The 13549-nt window shown below is 47.5% G+C and overlaps 1 protein-coding gene across 1 annotated transcript; it reads right to left on the bottom strand.

Moving 5' to 3' along the window:
• Positions 1 to 9267: 9267 nt before the first annotated feature.
• Positions 9268 to 13238, bottom strand: LOC139398036 (protein phosphatase 1 regulatory subunit 29-like). Its single transcript, XM_071144282.1, has 3 exons — positions 12641 to 13238; positions 12469 to 12570; positions 9268 to 12314 (listed from the first exon to the last, which is right to left on the bottom strand). Exons 1-3 carry the CDS (start codon positions 13001 to 13003, stop codon positions 9918 to 9920), a joined length of 2862 nt encoding a protein of 953 aa, XP_071000383.1. The 5' UTR covers positions 13004 to 13238; the 3' UTR covers positions 9268 to 9917.
• Between the last annotated feature and the right edge of the window lie 311 nt (positions 13239 to 13549).

Here is a 13549-nt window from a genome sequence, read left to right as displayed (position 1 = left end):
GCTCAGACAGTTAGTGTGAACTCCTGACCCTCACCTGCCAAGGACTTCAGTCTTTTATTTGACACACGGCAGGATAGACAAACTAATCAAACATCCGCAAAACTTTGCCAAGAAAGTTCTGAACTGAGTTATCGGTCTTATCGATCTTGCTTCATTTAATATCCCCTTTCAAACAAGGAACACTGCCAAATTCAAAACCAAATCCATATTCATTCTCTGTTCCCCTTATCCCACAAGCAATGCTACTTCCAAAAGGATAACATAATTATCCAACTGAACAAAGCCCAACTCTCAGTATGAAGACGCCCAGCCTACAAAGACTCCCACACAGCCATGTGAGCTATACTGTAGCTCAGAATAGCACTGTGGAGGCAGAAACAGTGCTACTGTGGTTGTTGCTCCTATACAAGTTGTCCAACTACAGACGTCTTAGCAACCACACGTGTCAGACACAAACAGCTGAAGCTCAGTGATGATACAGACCTCTATTTGTTCAGTTTGTACTGAAGACATTCAGCCTGAAAGGCAGAGTGAGAGGGATGGTTTTCGTTTAAAGGACACATGTAAGAAAAGAGAGTGTTGTTTGTTGCCTTGCAAAATGGACATTTCATGAAGTAGTAGTACTGTACTCCATGGCACACCCTTGAACAAATTAAATGGATTATTCCCCATCATGGACTAATGTTGGAATTAACCCTATCATGATAACAAAACTATTTAACTCTTTAGGCTGGCTAGAATAACAGTGACTTCAGCCATTATGCTGATGACCTAAAGATCCTCAGTTGGACCTCAGGGGAGCCAGTGTCATGGTTAACAATGGAGCCCAGGCTGAGATAAGGCTGAAATGAGGCCTGCTATTGTTTGAGGATAATTATGATGGAGTAGATAGGAGAAAGCTAGTGGGAACGTGAGCAGGATTTTACTATCTGTTCTCAGACCTGTTCTATACCAGAGAGGCGTGCCAATGATTCTGAGTAGCCTCGGTTCTGTAGCGCTGTCCTCTTCCCACGCTCTCTCTCTCTCTCTGTGTGTGTGTGTGTGTGTGTGTGTTCAGTATCCTGTTGGTCCATGTAAGCAGTCTGTTGACAGATTCCTGATAAAAGGTGTTAGAAGCTTCATGCTGAGGCCCTGGGATCATCTCCCCTCTAGAGAGTACTTGTTTCTGGAAATCCTTCTTTCCGTCTCTCCCTCTCTGAAGATCCCGTTATTACCTGCTGTTCAGGACATGGCCCACTCCTGTTTAATCATACTGCTTCGGCTCTCTCTCCCCACCTCTCTCTTTACCTCTCCTCTCTTCATCTCTTTCTCACCAACCTGTCACTTCACTCTACGGTCTGAACACTGTGTCTCTCAGGCAGATAAACAGATGAGTATAGCCTGAGAAAAGGAGTGAGTGGACTAGCAAGAGGCCTGGAGGGCCGCAAGCTGGCTGCCAACCAGGCTTCCTCTTATCCCCTCAATACACTCCCAGCCCCCAGCCATAGGACTGTTCTCACATTGAGAGAGAGAGGTACACACTAAACGTATATTAAACTCAGAGTAAAATACTTTGAAGCCCAAACAAGCACAATCATCCATACTTCACGTTTAAGTGCAGTAACAACTGTACGTGAAAACATTGCCTCTTAAACTACAAGTGGAACCCGAGTGACTGAAATATTCATGTAGCAGGTCAAAAAAGGCTTTTCAACTGCATGTGAACTGAGTTGTATGACCATAAACTAGCAAAATGGTGCTGTATTTCAAATGCTTTATATTTTCTGCTTTCAAATTTCACTTTTCGATATCAGTCAATTATCATTCATAAAATACAATTTATTTGAATCCATTGAAAGTTCCATTAGACAGTAATTCAAAGTAATAAACTATGGGTGAACATTAATACTGTTTCAATAGCTTCTAAATGAGTTGGACCAAGATATACAGGATCTTAATTTGACCTATATTGTCACAGCAAAAATAATCCTGCAGCAGCAGGATGTGAACATGTAGTCCAGAACGTTCCTTGATTGGTGGTTAGGCTGTTAGTTGTCCAAAAGTAGGCTACATGAAAAGTACAATACTGTTAATATAACCATGTGTTAGTGTGGGTTTTCAGTGAATGTATGTACATCACAAAGCTGATCTGAAATTCTCAGTAACAAAAGAGTGATCAAATTAAGATCCTATATCTGTAACCCCTGATTTATCCATAATATGTGAAATGTAAAATGTGAAATTAAACCCCATTTTCAGCCATAAAGCTGCCTCTCTGGTCCATTGTTATAGCAGTTAGAGGTCCTAATGCTTGGAGAGATAAAGAGCTTAGAAAGAGGTGGAGAAAAATTCCATGGAAAAGTAATCCACTTTCTTCTTCTTGTAATGTGGCTGCAAACTGACAACGATTAATGTCCCACCATGTTCTCGCTCCAGCTTCTTTTCTGCCACTTAAAAGGCGATGCGCGGTCAATCCGCAGTCTATATTGGCCGTGCAGCATTCACGCTGATTTGGCCTCTGCAGAAGTCAGTGCACTTCTTGCGCTTTGCCGAGCAGCTCAGAGCTGTTGTGAAGGAAGTTGCCAAAGAAGTGAGTATGTGTTTATACAGGACCTCTTGCCCTCACCTACCGTCAACCAATCATGTCAATGTGGAGCTATACTGAGCCCTCTGCATTCATACAAACATTTGAGAGGCACACGGCGATACGGTACAGAGCTCAATTTGGCCTCTGCATTCCTCCGGAGACTCTGTCATTGTGTCACACCCTCCATATGGAGCCTCCGGCCACATTTTCAGATCAACAATAAATTGTCTCTTAGCTTCCTATAGCTTCTTTTCCATCGATACATTCCGGCTCTGCTGTTAGTCTTTCTTTTTGTCATCCTTCTCACTTCTCTCCTCTGTCTCTTTCTCTTCAGATAGCTGCCTTTCCTTCCATACAGCTAGCCTGTCACTAGCCTCTGCCCTCTCTTTCTGTGTCCATCCCTCTTGCTCTTTTCTTCTATGCAGCATCTATATAGTCAGTGTCTGCTACAACCCGTCTCTCTCTTTCCCCCTTCCTTTCTGCTACACTACAGTCACAGCTCAGTATCCTTCTGTTCCATTCAGCGTTGGGGTAGACGATCACTGATCAAAGTCAACGGCACGATTAGAGAGCCATGGACTTATCTTCATTATCTGTTGTCTGTAGTCTGCACACACAGTCCATCTGTAGTCTGCACACACAGTCCATATGCAGTCTGCACACACAGTCCATCTGCAGTCTACACTCACAGTCCATCTGCAGTCTACACACACAGTCCATCTGCAGTCTGCACACACAGTCCATCTGCAGTCTGCACACACAGTCCATCTGCAGTCTGCACACACAGTCCATCTGCAGTCTACACACACAGTCCATCTGCAGTCTGCACACACAGTCCATCTGCAGTCTGCACACACAGTCCATCTGCAGTCTGCACACACAGTCCATCTGCAGTCTGCACACACAGTACATCTGCAGTCTGCACACACAGTCCATCTGCAGTCTGCACACACAGTACATCTGCAGTCTGCACACACAGTCCATCTGCAGTCTGCACACACAGTCCATCTGCAGTCTGCACACACAGTCCATCTGCAGTCTGCACACACAGTCCATCTGCAGTCTGCACACACAGTCCATCTGCAGTCTGCACACAGTCCATCTGCAGTCTGCACACAGTCCATCTGCAGTCTGCACACACAGTCCATCTGCAGTCTACACACACAGTCCATCTGCAGTCTACACACACAGTACATCTGCAGTCTGCACACACAGTCCATCTGCAGTCTACACACACAGTCCATCTGCAGTCTACACACACAGTACATCTGCAGTCTGCACACACAGTCCATCTGTAGTCTGCACACACAGTCCATCTGTAGTCTGCACACAGTCCATCCGTGTGAAGAGAGAGGGCCGCTGGGGCACAACTAGAGACATCACTGGGCCTTTCAACCCATTCTCTGAGAGATGGGAAACTCTTCAAATACTCACACTGTTCCACCATGTCATGAAGCATAGCATCCAACATAAAGCATTGATGTCATGGCCGCCTGAATAGCTGTCTGTCTGTCTGTCTGTCTGTCTGTCTGTCTGTGTCCCAAATGGCACCATTTCCCCTACATAGTGGACTACTTTTGACAAGAGCCCTATGAAACCTGGTCAAAAGGTACACAATAGGGTGCCATTTAGGACGTAGACTCCATCTCCAAGGGGGCTTTAGATGTCAGAAACAGGGCCTCATGGAGAGTATAAAGGGGGATAAGTAGGTATTACCAACTCTATGTAAATAGTGTGATCTTTCACACAGAGAGCTAAGATAGATAGACCCAACCCTAACAGAATTAGAATATAACATTGTTAAAAGCCAGGGCTCTGCTGAGGCAACGAGGACTCAACAACAAAGATGGAGGAATACAGTAGTTAACTGAGATTAGGCTTCAGACTCATTGTTTTTAGGCAGTGACTCGTGAGTACTATAGCAATTGTGGATCCAATCAATGTTTATATGTTTAATGCTTATTGGGGCGCCCAAGAGGGGATGCCATGCTTTTTTGAATTGTTGTGGAGCACCGAGTTCCCCCAAGTACAGTGCACTGGGTACAAGGTATACACTCCAACCTGGTCTGGAAAACTAACCAAGCCCAAAGGCTCCATGTAGGCCACCAATGTACTCTTAACTACTTGAGGTCAGTGCTATAGAATACAGTCTTCCGTGTTCTATATCCAGCATACAGCCTAACCCCTGGTGTTCCCAACCTCTACGCCCCAATACGCCCCCAAACACAGCTCTGTTCTGCTAAATATCTCATAAGCCTGAACAAAGGCCACTTAACACAACAGCTCGTCTAAACCGCAACCATTACACCGTTTGCTGGGAGTTAGCAGGGAAACCATGTATTATTTAAACAGACAACAGAAGTTATTTTAGAATGGAAAACTTTGACCATTCCTGACAACCTAGTGGAGGGAGATTAGTATATCTGGGTTATGTCTCAAATGGCGACCTATTCACTATATTGTGCATCTTATTCACAATGTAGTGCACTAGTTTTGACCCAAGACCCTCCTTGGTATGTCCAGCGCAGAGTTGAAAGAATTTGATCAAAATAGCTTTGAAATGACAGATTGGGAGGCATAGGCTACATGAGAGTAAAATCATTACAAGAGCTCTCGTAAAAAAACGTAGTGCAAGCAAGCCGAGAGAAGAGCCCCCACTGGGTTACTTTTTATTATTACAAAATACAAATATAATTGCCACTGTATTTGGCTAAAGGACCATTTTACAAATGGGCAAACGTTGCTATGACGTGACAGAAGCACTCTGGGAATGTTGTGGAAACGATGTGTGATGATCGAGGCAGGTCCTTGAGCAGGAGAGCACTTGAATGAGCTTCAGTCTTACTCCTCCTAGGGATTCATACATCCTATTTAGATAGAATAACTAATCGATGGCAAATTGAGTCATAAAAACATCTGAAACGTATGAAACTGTAGTATGAAACAACCAAACATCTTTTTTTGTTACATTGTACTTCAAACACACTCAAAATGGTGGCAGTTGTAATGGTTGTATGTATGGGCTCTGGTTTGTACAGATGAAAATCCTTTCACAGCTTTGTCAACCATCTGAGTCTTTTTGAAGGGGCAGGACACTTTCTCACACGTGTCAATGTCTGTAAACTTACATTAGGAGTTCAGGGATTTGGAGCCAAAATTACAAAAAAGTCACCTTTCCGAGCGTGTGTTTTTAAACGTTCTCGCCAGGTTCCTTGAGAATCCCTCTATGTGTGAATGGTGAAGGGCAGAGTCAGTCACAGTTAGCCTCCGGTAGCATAGCAGTTCCTCTGTAGAGTTTTCGGGTGTAGTGTCTCTGAGAGAGGAGATCAGTGGGTATCGTACCTTTAAATCCACATAATTGTTTGTTTGTTGTAGCTGTTTCCTTCAGGAAGACTGGAGAGTCTGGAAAGAGTTCTGTAAATCCAGTGAGATTTCCTCTCTCCTCTTTCACTGAGAGAGCTGGCATTGTGACTCTTTCCTTCCAGGACCTTGTCGGTTCCAATGGAAAACCAAAATGGCGGCACTATGGATCTGTATGGAATATGACCTTTGATCTCGGATCAGTCTCGCAGGATAAACCAATCATAACCCAACACTACTTCAAACAGAGAGAGCTGAGGGAACCGAAAAAAAACACCCCTTGTAACATCCAGGTAACATTTATATAACATTTACTCATTTTAACCACTCTCACCCACAGACTGGTTTGTATTCAACATGCATCATTTCATCACAAACAAGCGCAGGTGAAACAAGAAAAAATATTTGGGGAAAAAAGAAAAAGGAAGAGAAAGTGGAAAAGGAGGGAGTGAAACAAATCTTGTGCAGAAGGAGAGCTAATACAATCCAACTCTCAGAGGAAGGTAATTTCCAGCTTTTCTCCTTGGATAAAGGGGGACAGGTGTTATTCTGCTGAAGCCCATGCAGAGATGTCGTGTTCAATCGCTACACACCACTGAAGCCACATTCCCATTAGGCCCAGGCGCTTAGGGGCGTGTGTGTGTGTGTGTGTGTGTGTGTGTGTGTGTGTGTGTGTGTGTGTGTGTGTGTGTGTGCAGTGTGGAACAGTGAACACTCATACAAGAGGACACAGAGGGTGAAGAAGCGAAAGAAAGAGAAAGAGAGAGAGGGAGGCTGAAATTCCCTTTCGGAACATTTTCTCCTTATGAAAAGTATCTCCTTGGCTACCACCTTACATCACACTACAACACTGTTGCTATTGATAGAAACGTACCCTATTGACCCCTATTTTAAATAAAATGCATCACCTCTGGAGAGTTCATTCAATGCACTAAAATGCTGTCTGTAAGTCATAGTAAATCATATCGGTCCATCTAACCTGGGAGACTTCAGCACAGGATATCCCCTGCTTCCCATTTCTCTAGAGAGGTGACTACAACCTGTCAGTGTGTCCTTGACACTGTTGGGGAAGCTGCTCTGAAAATATAGTTTTCCAAGCTACCAATTACTGCACACTGGAAGAAGTTAAACTACACTAAAGCTGCCCTTAAGAAAGAGTTTATAGTTTACTGAACTAAAGTTACTTTTAAAAAGCAGTTCACTGCATCCAAACTACTCCATGAAAAATGATATGTACATTTGAAATGTCATAGAATACAAATAGCAAGAACAGATCGCTCTGTAGTTAGACGTTAACAGAATGTGTCATTTATCCTATTAAACACAAAAACTATGTCTCAAGTGAGAATTAGGCAGGTCTGATGCCATTTCGTTTTTGTTCCTACTTTTTGCACAAAAAAAGTAGTGTGTAGTTCCAGTAGCTAGCCAGACCTCAGTAATGAACTACTGAAAACACGACTAAGAATGTAATTTAACTCAGCCACCATCAAGTTCCTGCAAAATGTAGTTACTAGTTGGACTACATGTAGTTCACTACTCCCCAACACTGGTCCTTCATACGCAGCCAGCTGTTACAATGACAGACTGCCTCCTATAGGATTAATACATACAGGTCACTCTACTGAAAAGGTTAACAGATGGGTCATGCATTAAAGTGGACTAGGTGAATGTACCCTCTGTATCTATCTATCTATCTCTCTCTCTCTCTCTCTATCTCTCTCTCTCTCTCTCTCTCTCTCTTTCTCTCTTTCTCTCTCTCTCTCTCTCTCTCTCTCTCTCTCTCTCTCTCTGTGTGTGTGTGTGTCTGTGTGTAGGTGGATATGAGCTGTTCTCTCCTTGTTTATGCATTTCTCCACAGTTGCCTGTCAATATTCCAATCTCACAGACTCCTAATCAACTCTCGAGCCAGGCAGGCAGATCTAATTCAATTAGCTTAAGGACTCTACACACAACCCACTGCTGCATATTGACCGACCCTATACACACACACACACACACACACACGTACACAACCTCCCCATGACACAGTCTTGTTTAATTGCTAATTAGTGTGTCTAATTAAAGTGGACGCTCATGGTGTTAATATCCAGAAAGAGGTGTTGGTGTTAATTAAAGGTGTACCTCCTTACTCCGCCCCTCCTTCAGTTGTTATGAAATAAGAGGGGTATTGAGCTCTTGAGCTTGAACTGCTGTACAGTGGAACTGTGTGGGTGAACCTGTGTGAAGTGGGTCACCAGTTAAAGACCACGATCCATTTTTGATCACATTATTAAACGTGGCATGGACGTTTTAAGCCAAATTCATCTCGACAAAAGGATTGCCAGCAGCACACAAAGTGCTCACATCAAATGATGCACATTGTCTGTATTTTATCTCTGTTGACCCACATTAATCTGCTGACATGAATATGCACAATACGCAGAATGTATCTCTCTCCCTTCTCTTTTCTTACTCTCTTTTTCTATCTCTGTGTTTTACGGTCTCTCCATCTCTCTCTGTATCTGTCTACAGAACCTAGTAAGTCACAGCGACCGCTACCCAAGACACCGATAACAACAATACAGCTGTTCACAATCTGAGTCCCATTCACAGGGTCCAGGTTAAATGTCTGATCATAGATCAACATGTAGGGCCAGATACCTGATCCTCCTCCCTGGAGCTCCTAGCGACATGTCTCTGCTCCAGGGGTGGGGCTACTGTTTTACACTGCTGTGTCAATTCCCTATCTTCACAGGAGGTTACGTCTGGCCTGTATCACAGTGCATTACCCTGCCTGCCTGGTTGGCTCGTCCTGTGCTATGGCTGACTGAAGACCCAAAGCCTGCGTCACAAAGGGCAGCCTATTCCCCATTGGCCCTGGTCAAAAGTAGTGCACTGTTTAGGGAATAGAGTGGCATTTGAGACACAACAAAAGCCTGCATCCTCACACCGTAAAGCCTCCCTGAGTGTTTTCAGTTTTTCCTTTTTATTCGTCTCCGCCTGCTGTGACTATGACAGCCACTATTGAAATGCAAATGTTTGTGCACCATCCAATAGCATGGATGATCTGAGGGATAGGAAGGAGAGACTGCTTGACAGCTCTGTTCACAATCACCATGTTTTCCCCCTTTGTATTGCTCTCTCTCTCTCTCTCTCTCTCTCTCTCTCTCTCTCTCTCTCTGTCTCTCTCCCTCTCTCTCTCTCTCTCTGTCTCTCTCCCCCTCTCTCTCTCTCTCTCTGTCTCTCTCCCTCTCTCTCTCTCTCTCTCTCTATCTCTCTCTCGCTCTCTCTCTCTCTCTCTCTCTCTCTCTCTCTCTCTCTCTCTCTCTCTCTCGCTCTCGCTCTCTCTCTCTCTCTCTCTCTCTCTCTCTCTCACTCTCTCTGGGTATATTATCTCACTGTGTTTCTGTCTCACCAACACAGACACACACATTATCTCCGCGCCCTACATGCGCCCAAAAACATGTGTAGGAGTTTAGACTGACTCATACACACACACACACAAAAACACTGACACACACACATACAGTACACTCGATGACACACGCATACACTCAATGCAGACACAAACAGGCGATACGTCATCTGATTTCCTGTCTCTACACACAGATGAAAGTGTGGCACAGAGAATGACACTCCAACAGGTGAATTCCACATGAAGTGTTCACTGAATACTGATTGGATGGTTGGCCTGGGCTCCCTGTCTCTAATTATAACTGTAAAGACGATGAGCAGGTTCCAGAAGTAGTCCTACAGTCCACAATGACCCTGCTGTACTGTCATCTCTCTCAGCTCTGGTCCTGCTGATGATAACATGTTTTGACATGGATCAATGAAACCTACTGTAAATGAGTCAGACTCAACTTAACTCTTTCACCACCCTCATTCATTTCATTTTCTCTCTTTTCTTTCGGCTGGCATCTCAAATTGGCAGTTCACCGGGATCAACAAGAGACCCTTTACTCAAAACTCAAATTCCCACAATGTCTCACTCTCACTTCCTGTCTTCCTTTCACAGCTTCTGCTGGGCTGACACGCCCTTCCAGTAGTCGAGGATGTCGTGGAGGTCCTCCCCTTTGGCAAACTGCACCTTCTTCCTTAAGGCGTTCCCGGCCGTGACGTAGCATGACTCATCCCTCTGGCCCTTCCTGTAGGGCCGGAACCTCTCCCAGATCCTCAGAGAGCTCTCTGAGGAATACTCAGGGCTGGAGGAGTACCCGGAGTAGTTTTGGTGGCGGGAGGGCGAGAGCTGCGAGTAGGAGGCGGCGTCACGGCGGGAGCGGGTCAGGGGCTTGAGGAAGGAGGCCCTCTGGTGCGGCGAGCCCTGGTGGGAGCCCTCGTAGTACAGAGCTGGGACAGAGTGGCGGTGCTCTGAGCAGTGGTAGTCCTCCTGCTGTTCCTGTCCCTGTCCCTGTCCCTGCTGCTGCTGCTGCTGCTGGTGATGCTGGTTGGTAATACCATCAACACCACCACCACCTCCACTACCACACCCACCACCCCCACCTCCTCCCCCACCGCTCCCCACCAGAGGCAGCCGCTCCAGGGGCTCTCCACACCCCGCGGGGCTGCCTCTCTCCCCTGGGTACTGCTGGCAGGGGTCCGGGCTGCGGGGCTCGTGGATATCCAGGCTGTAGACCCGGCCTCCTCCTCCGGTCCCTCGTTCCCGGTCACGTCCCATGGAGTTGCAGGACGAGGTGCTGCACTGCTTCTTCACGGCACTGATCACCACCGCAGCGTCAGCGCTCATCTGCCTCATGACGGGGCGCACAGCGGACGCAGGAGGAGGCGGCCGGTAGGGTGGCGACACAAACCCCCCGCCACTGATCCCCGGACGCTCCGAGAGAGGGACGGAGAAGGGGAGCGGCGGTGGAGGGGGGATCTTGGTGGTAGGGGAGGGCAGGCCCGGGCAGGTCTCAGTGATGCCGGGGGAAAGAGGGATGAGGCCACGGGTCAAGGAGGAGGTGCAGGTGGGTGGAGGGGAGGTGGGGTAGGAGGTGGTGGTGGTGGCGGAAGAGGCAGTGGAGGAGGCGGCCATGACAGAGTCCAGCTTCAGGGCGTCGATGCAGTTATTGATGATCTGGTTGACCTTATCCACCTCCATGGCGATGGTGGAGATCTCCGAGGCCGAGCCTCGCCCGTCATCGTCCGAATCCTCCCCCACGTCCGTCCCGTCCTCTTCTCTTAGATCCTCATCCTTCATCCCTCCCTGTCCTCCTGTCCTCCCTCCATCTCTCATCACCCCCTCCGTCCTTACATCCATGTAGTTGCCTTTGCTGGTCAGCATGGCCTCAGAGAAGGCGGTGGGCATCTTATCCTGAGGGATGGAGGAGAGTCTGGAGGAAGAGGTGTTGGCGGAGTGAAGCATGCCCGAGGAGGAGGCAGACATTGGTAGCTTGCCCCCGTGCGTGTGGTGCTGGTACTGGTGGTGGCCCTGACCCTGGGCCTGCTCCTGGAGCTTCTGCACCGCAGACGGGTCGTTCCCCACGGCCGCCGCCACCTCCGGGCCATACCTCATTTCTAGAATCGTCTTCTTCACACAGATGGACTTTTGCTTCTCCTCATGCCTCCTCTTCTTCCTCAGACAATAGTAGATGAGGCCCAGGATGCAGAGCATCCCGATGAGGCAGCCCACGATGGTCATTATGTAGTGGGTGGTGGTGGAAGGTGTTGGCGGCATGTCGTCGGGGTTCTGGGCTCGGGTGGAGAACTGGAGACAGGTGTGGTTGTAGCGCTGGGAGGTCCGGATGGAGGCCACGCAGAAGGTATAGTTGGTGTGTGGCTTGAGCTTGTTCAGTGTGATCATCTCCTTCTTGAGCTTCAGGTTCATGACATCAGAGACAAAGGTGTTATTGTACTGCACCAGGATGTACATCTTGCTGTAAGGTCTGGGGATCTGGACCATGATAGAGGCCGTGAAGAGGGACACGTGGTGGAGCTTGATGCTGGGGCTGAAGCTGTGCTCCGTGGAGGAAGACGAGGTGGTGGGTTGGTGGTACGGACCCACACGGTCAAACATGTCCGGGCCCATTCCGGAGGAATCTGAGTCTGGCGGGAGAGACGTCATCCCGGGGATGAAGACCCCATCCCGGCAGACAGAGGACAGAATCGTCCGAGCGTTGTGCCCGGCGTGGCCGGACGCGATGGGACTCAGGAGTGGGTAGCCAAACATCTCCCTGGGGGTCTCGCACTGGAGCCGGTCGTAGGTGTGTGTGACGTTATTGAAGGCCTCCAGCCAGGTGAGGAAGTTGTACAAGTCACAGCCACAATGGAAGGGGTTCCCAGCCAGCTCACACACCATGAGGCGATTCAAAATGGTAAAGGTGGAGGGGTCGAGGCGGGCCAGCTTATTGGACGACAGGTCAATGCTGTTGAGACTGAGGCACTCATCCAATGCATTGTTGCCAATGACCTTGATGAGAACATACCGAGACAGAAAGCAAAAAATTAAAACAAAATCTGCATCATATTGTACATACAGAATAATATCAATTTATCTTTAGCAAATAATAGAATTTAAATTTTTAAAAACTACAGAACTAAACAAAAATCGACCAATGTCACACCTCAATGAGGTTGTGCTGGAGGAAGAGGCACTGCAGCCGGCCCAGGCCCCTCATCATGGCTTCTGTCAGGTTGGTCAGTTTGTTGTAGCCCAGCTGGAGAACCTAGGAGAGAACCAGAAAGGATTACGTTAAGATTAAATCAATCAACCCACTCACCCACCACCCAGTGTACCTGTAGGTTGGCCTGTTGAGCGAAGGCCCCGTCCTCGATGTAGGAGATCTCATTCTTGGTGAGGTTGAGGTCCGTGAGGTTGGTGAAGCGGTACATGGAGGTATAGGGGATCATTTTGAGCTTGTTCTCGTTGAGCCTCAGGTCGTGGACCGTGTTATTGATGTGCTGGGGGATGGTCTCATATGGAGGCTGGTTCTGGCTGCAGATGGCTAGCCACACGTAGCCCTTGTCCCCCTCGATCAGCCAGCAGTCCCCCCAGACCAGGCCCGGAAGGTGGAGGAAGAGGATGAGAGAGGGAAGGATGAGGAGGGTGGGGGTAGATGGAGAGGAAGAGGAGGAGTGAGTGTGAAGCCTGCTGAGCATGATGATGGAGGGAAGAGAAGGAGGAGGAGGACGAATGAAGAGGGAGGTTTTGTTAAGATGGAGGAAACGTGGGACTGAAATAAGGGAAAGCGAGGTTGAGTTTAAAGGAGAAAGAGCGTGGGGGATGGACAGGCGTAGCTAGGTTGTCCTCAGAAAGGGGAGAATGGGTTTAGCTTGGGTGTAGAAAAAGAGGGAGGGGCCTCACACAGTCAGTCACAGCTGTATGGTTGTCATGGTGATTAGCAGAGTCCCCATGTCTTTTCACTTCCTGTTGGACTGCCGTGGGGAGTGAAACAGCTATTCCTCATAATCTCTCCAACAGGAAGTCTTGTTGATTGATCACATAGGAAGTAGCAGGATCCGCTGGCGAGACGTGAGTCTGTGGAAGAGAGGAGAGGAATACCGTGAGGCAACAATAGAGAGGCACATGACAATAATAACATGGAATGAACCAAACAACATAGAACACAAAACACCAGTGTTGCATACAGATGGAGAGTCTTCATTTGATCACCCTGTTTCAGGATAACTTTCCTGGAAATGTTA

Source organism: Oncorhynchus clarkii, unplaced genomic scaffold (genome assembly GCF_045791955.1).
Source record: "Oncorhynchus clarkii lewisi isolate Uvic-CL-2024 unplaced genomic scaffold, UVic_Ocla_1.0 unplaced_contig_1255_pilon_pilon, whole genome shotgun sequence".
NCBI classification, from domain to species: Eukaryota; Metazoa; Chordata; class Actinopteri; order Salmoniformes; family Salmonidae; genus Oncorhynchus; species Oncorhynchus clarkii.
Note: the sequence above shows the minus strand (reverse complement) of the source record. Positions and strands in the feature narration are given on the sequence as shown.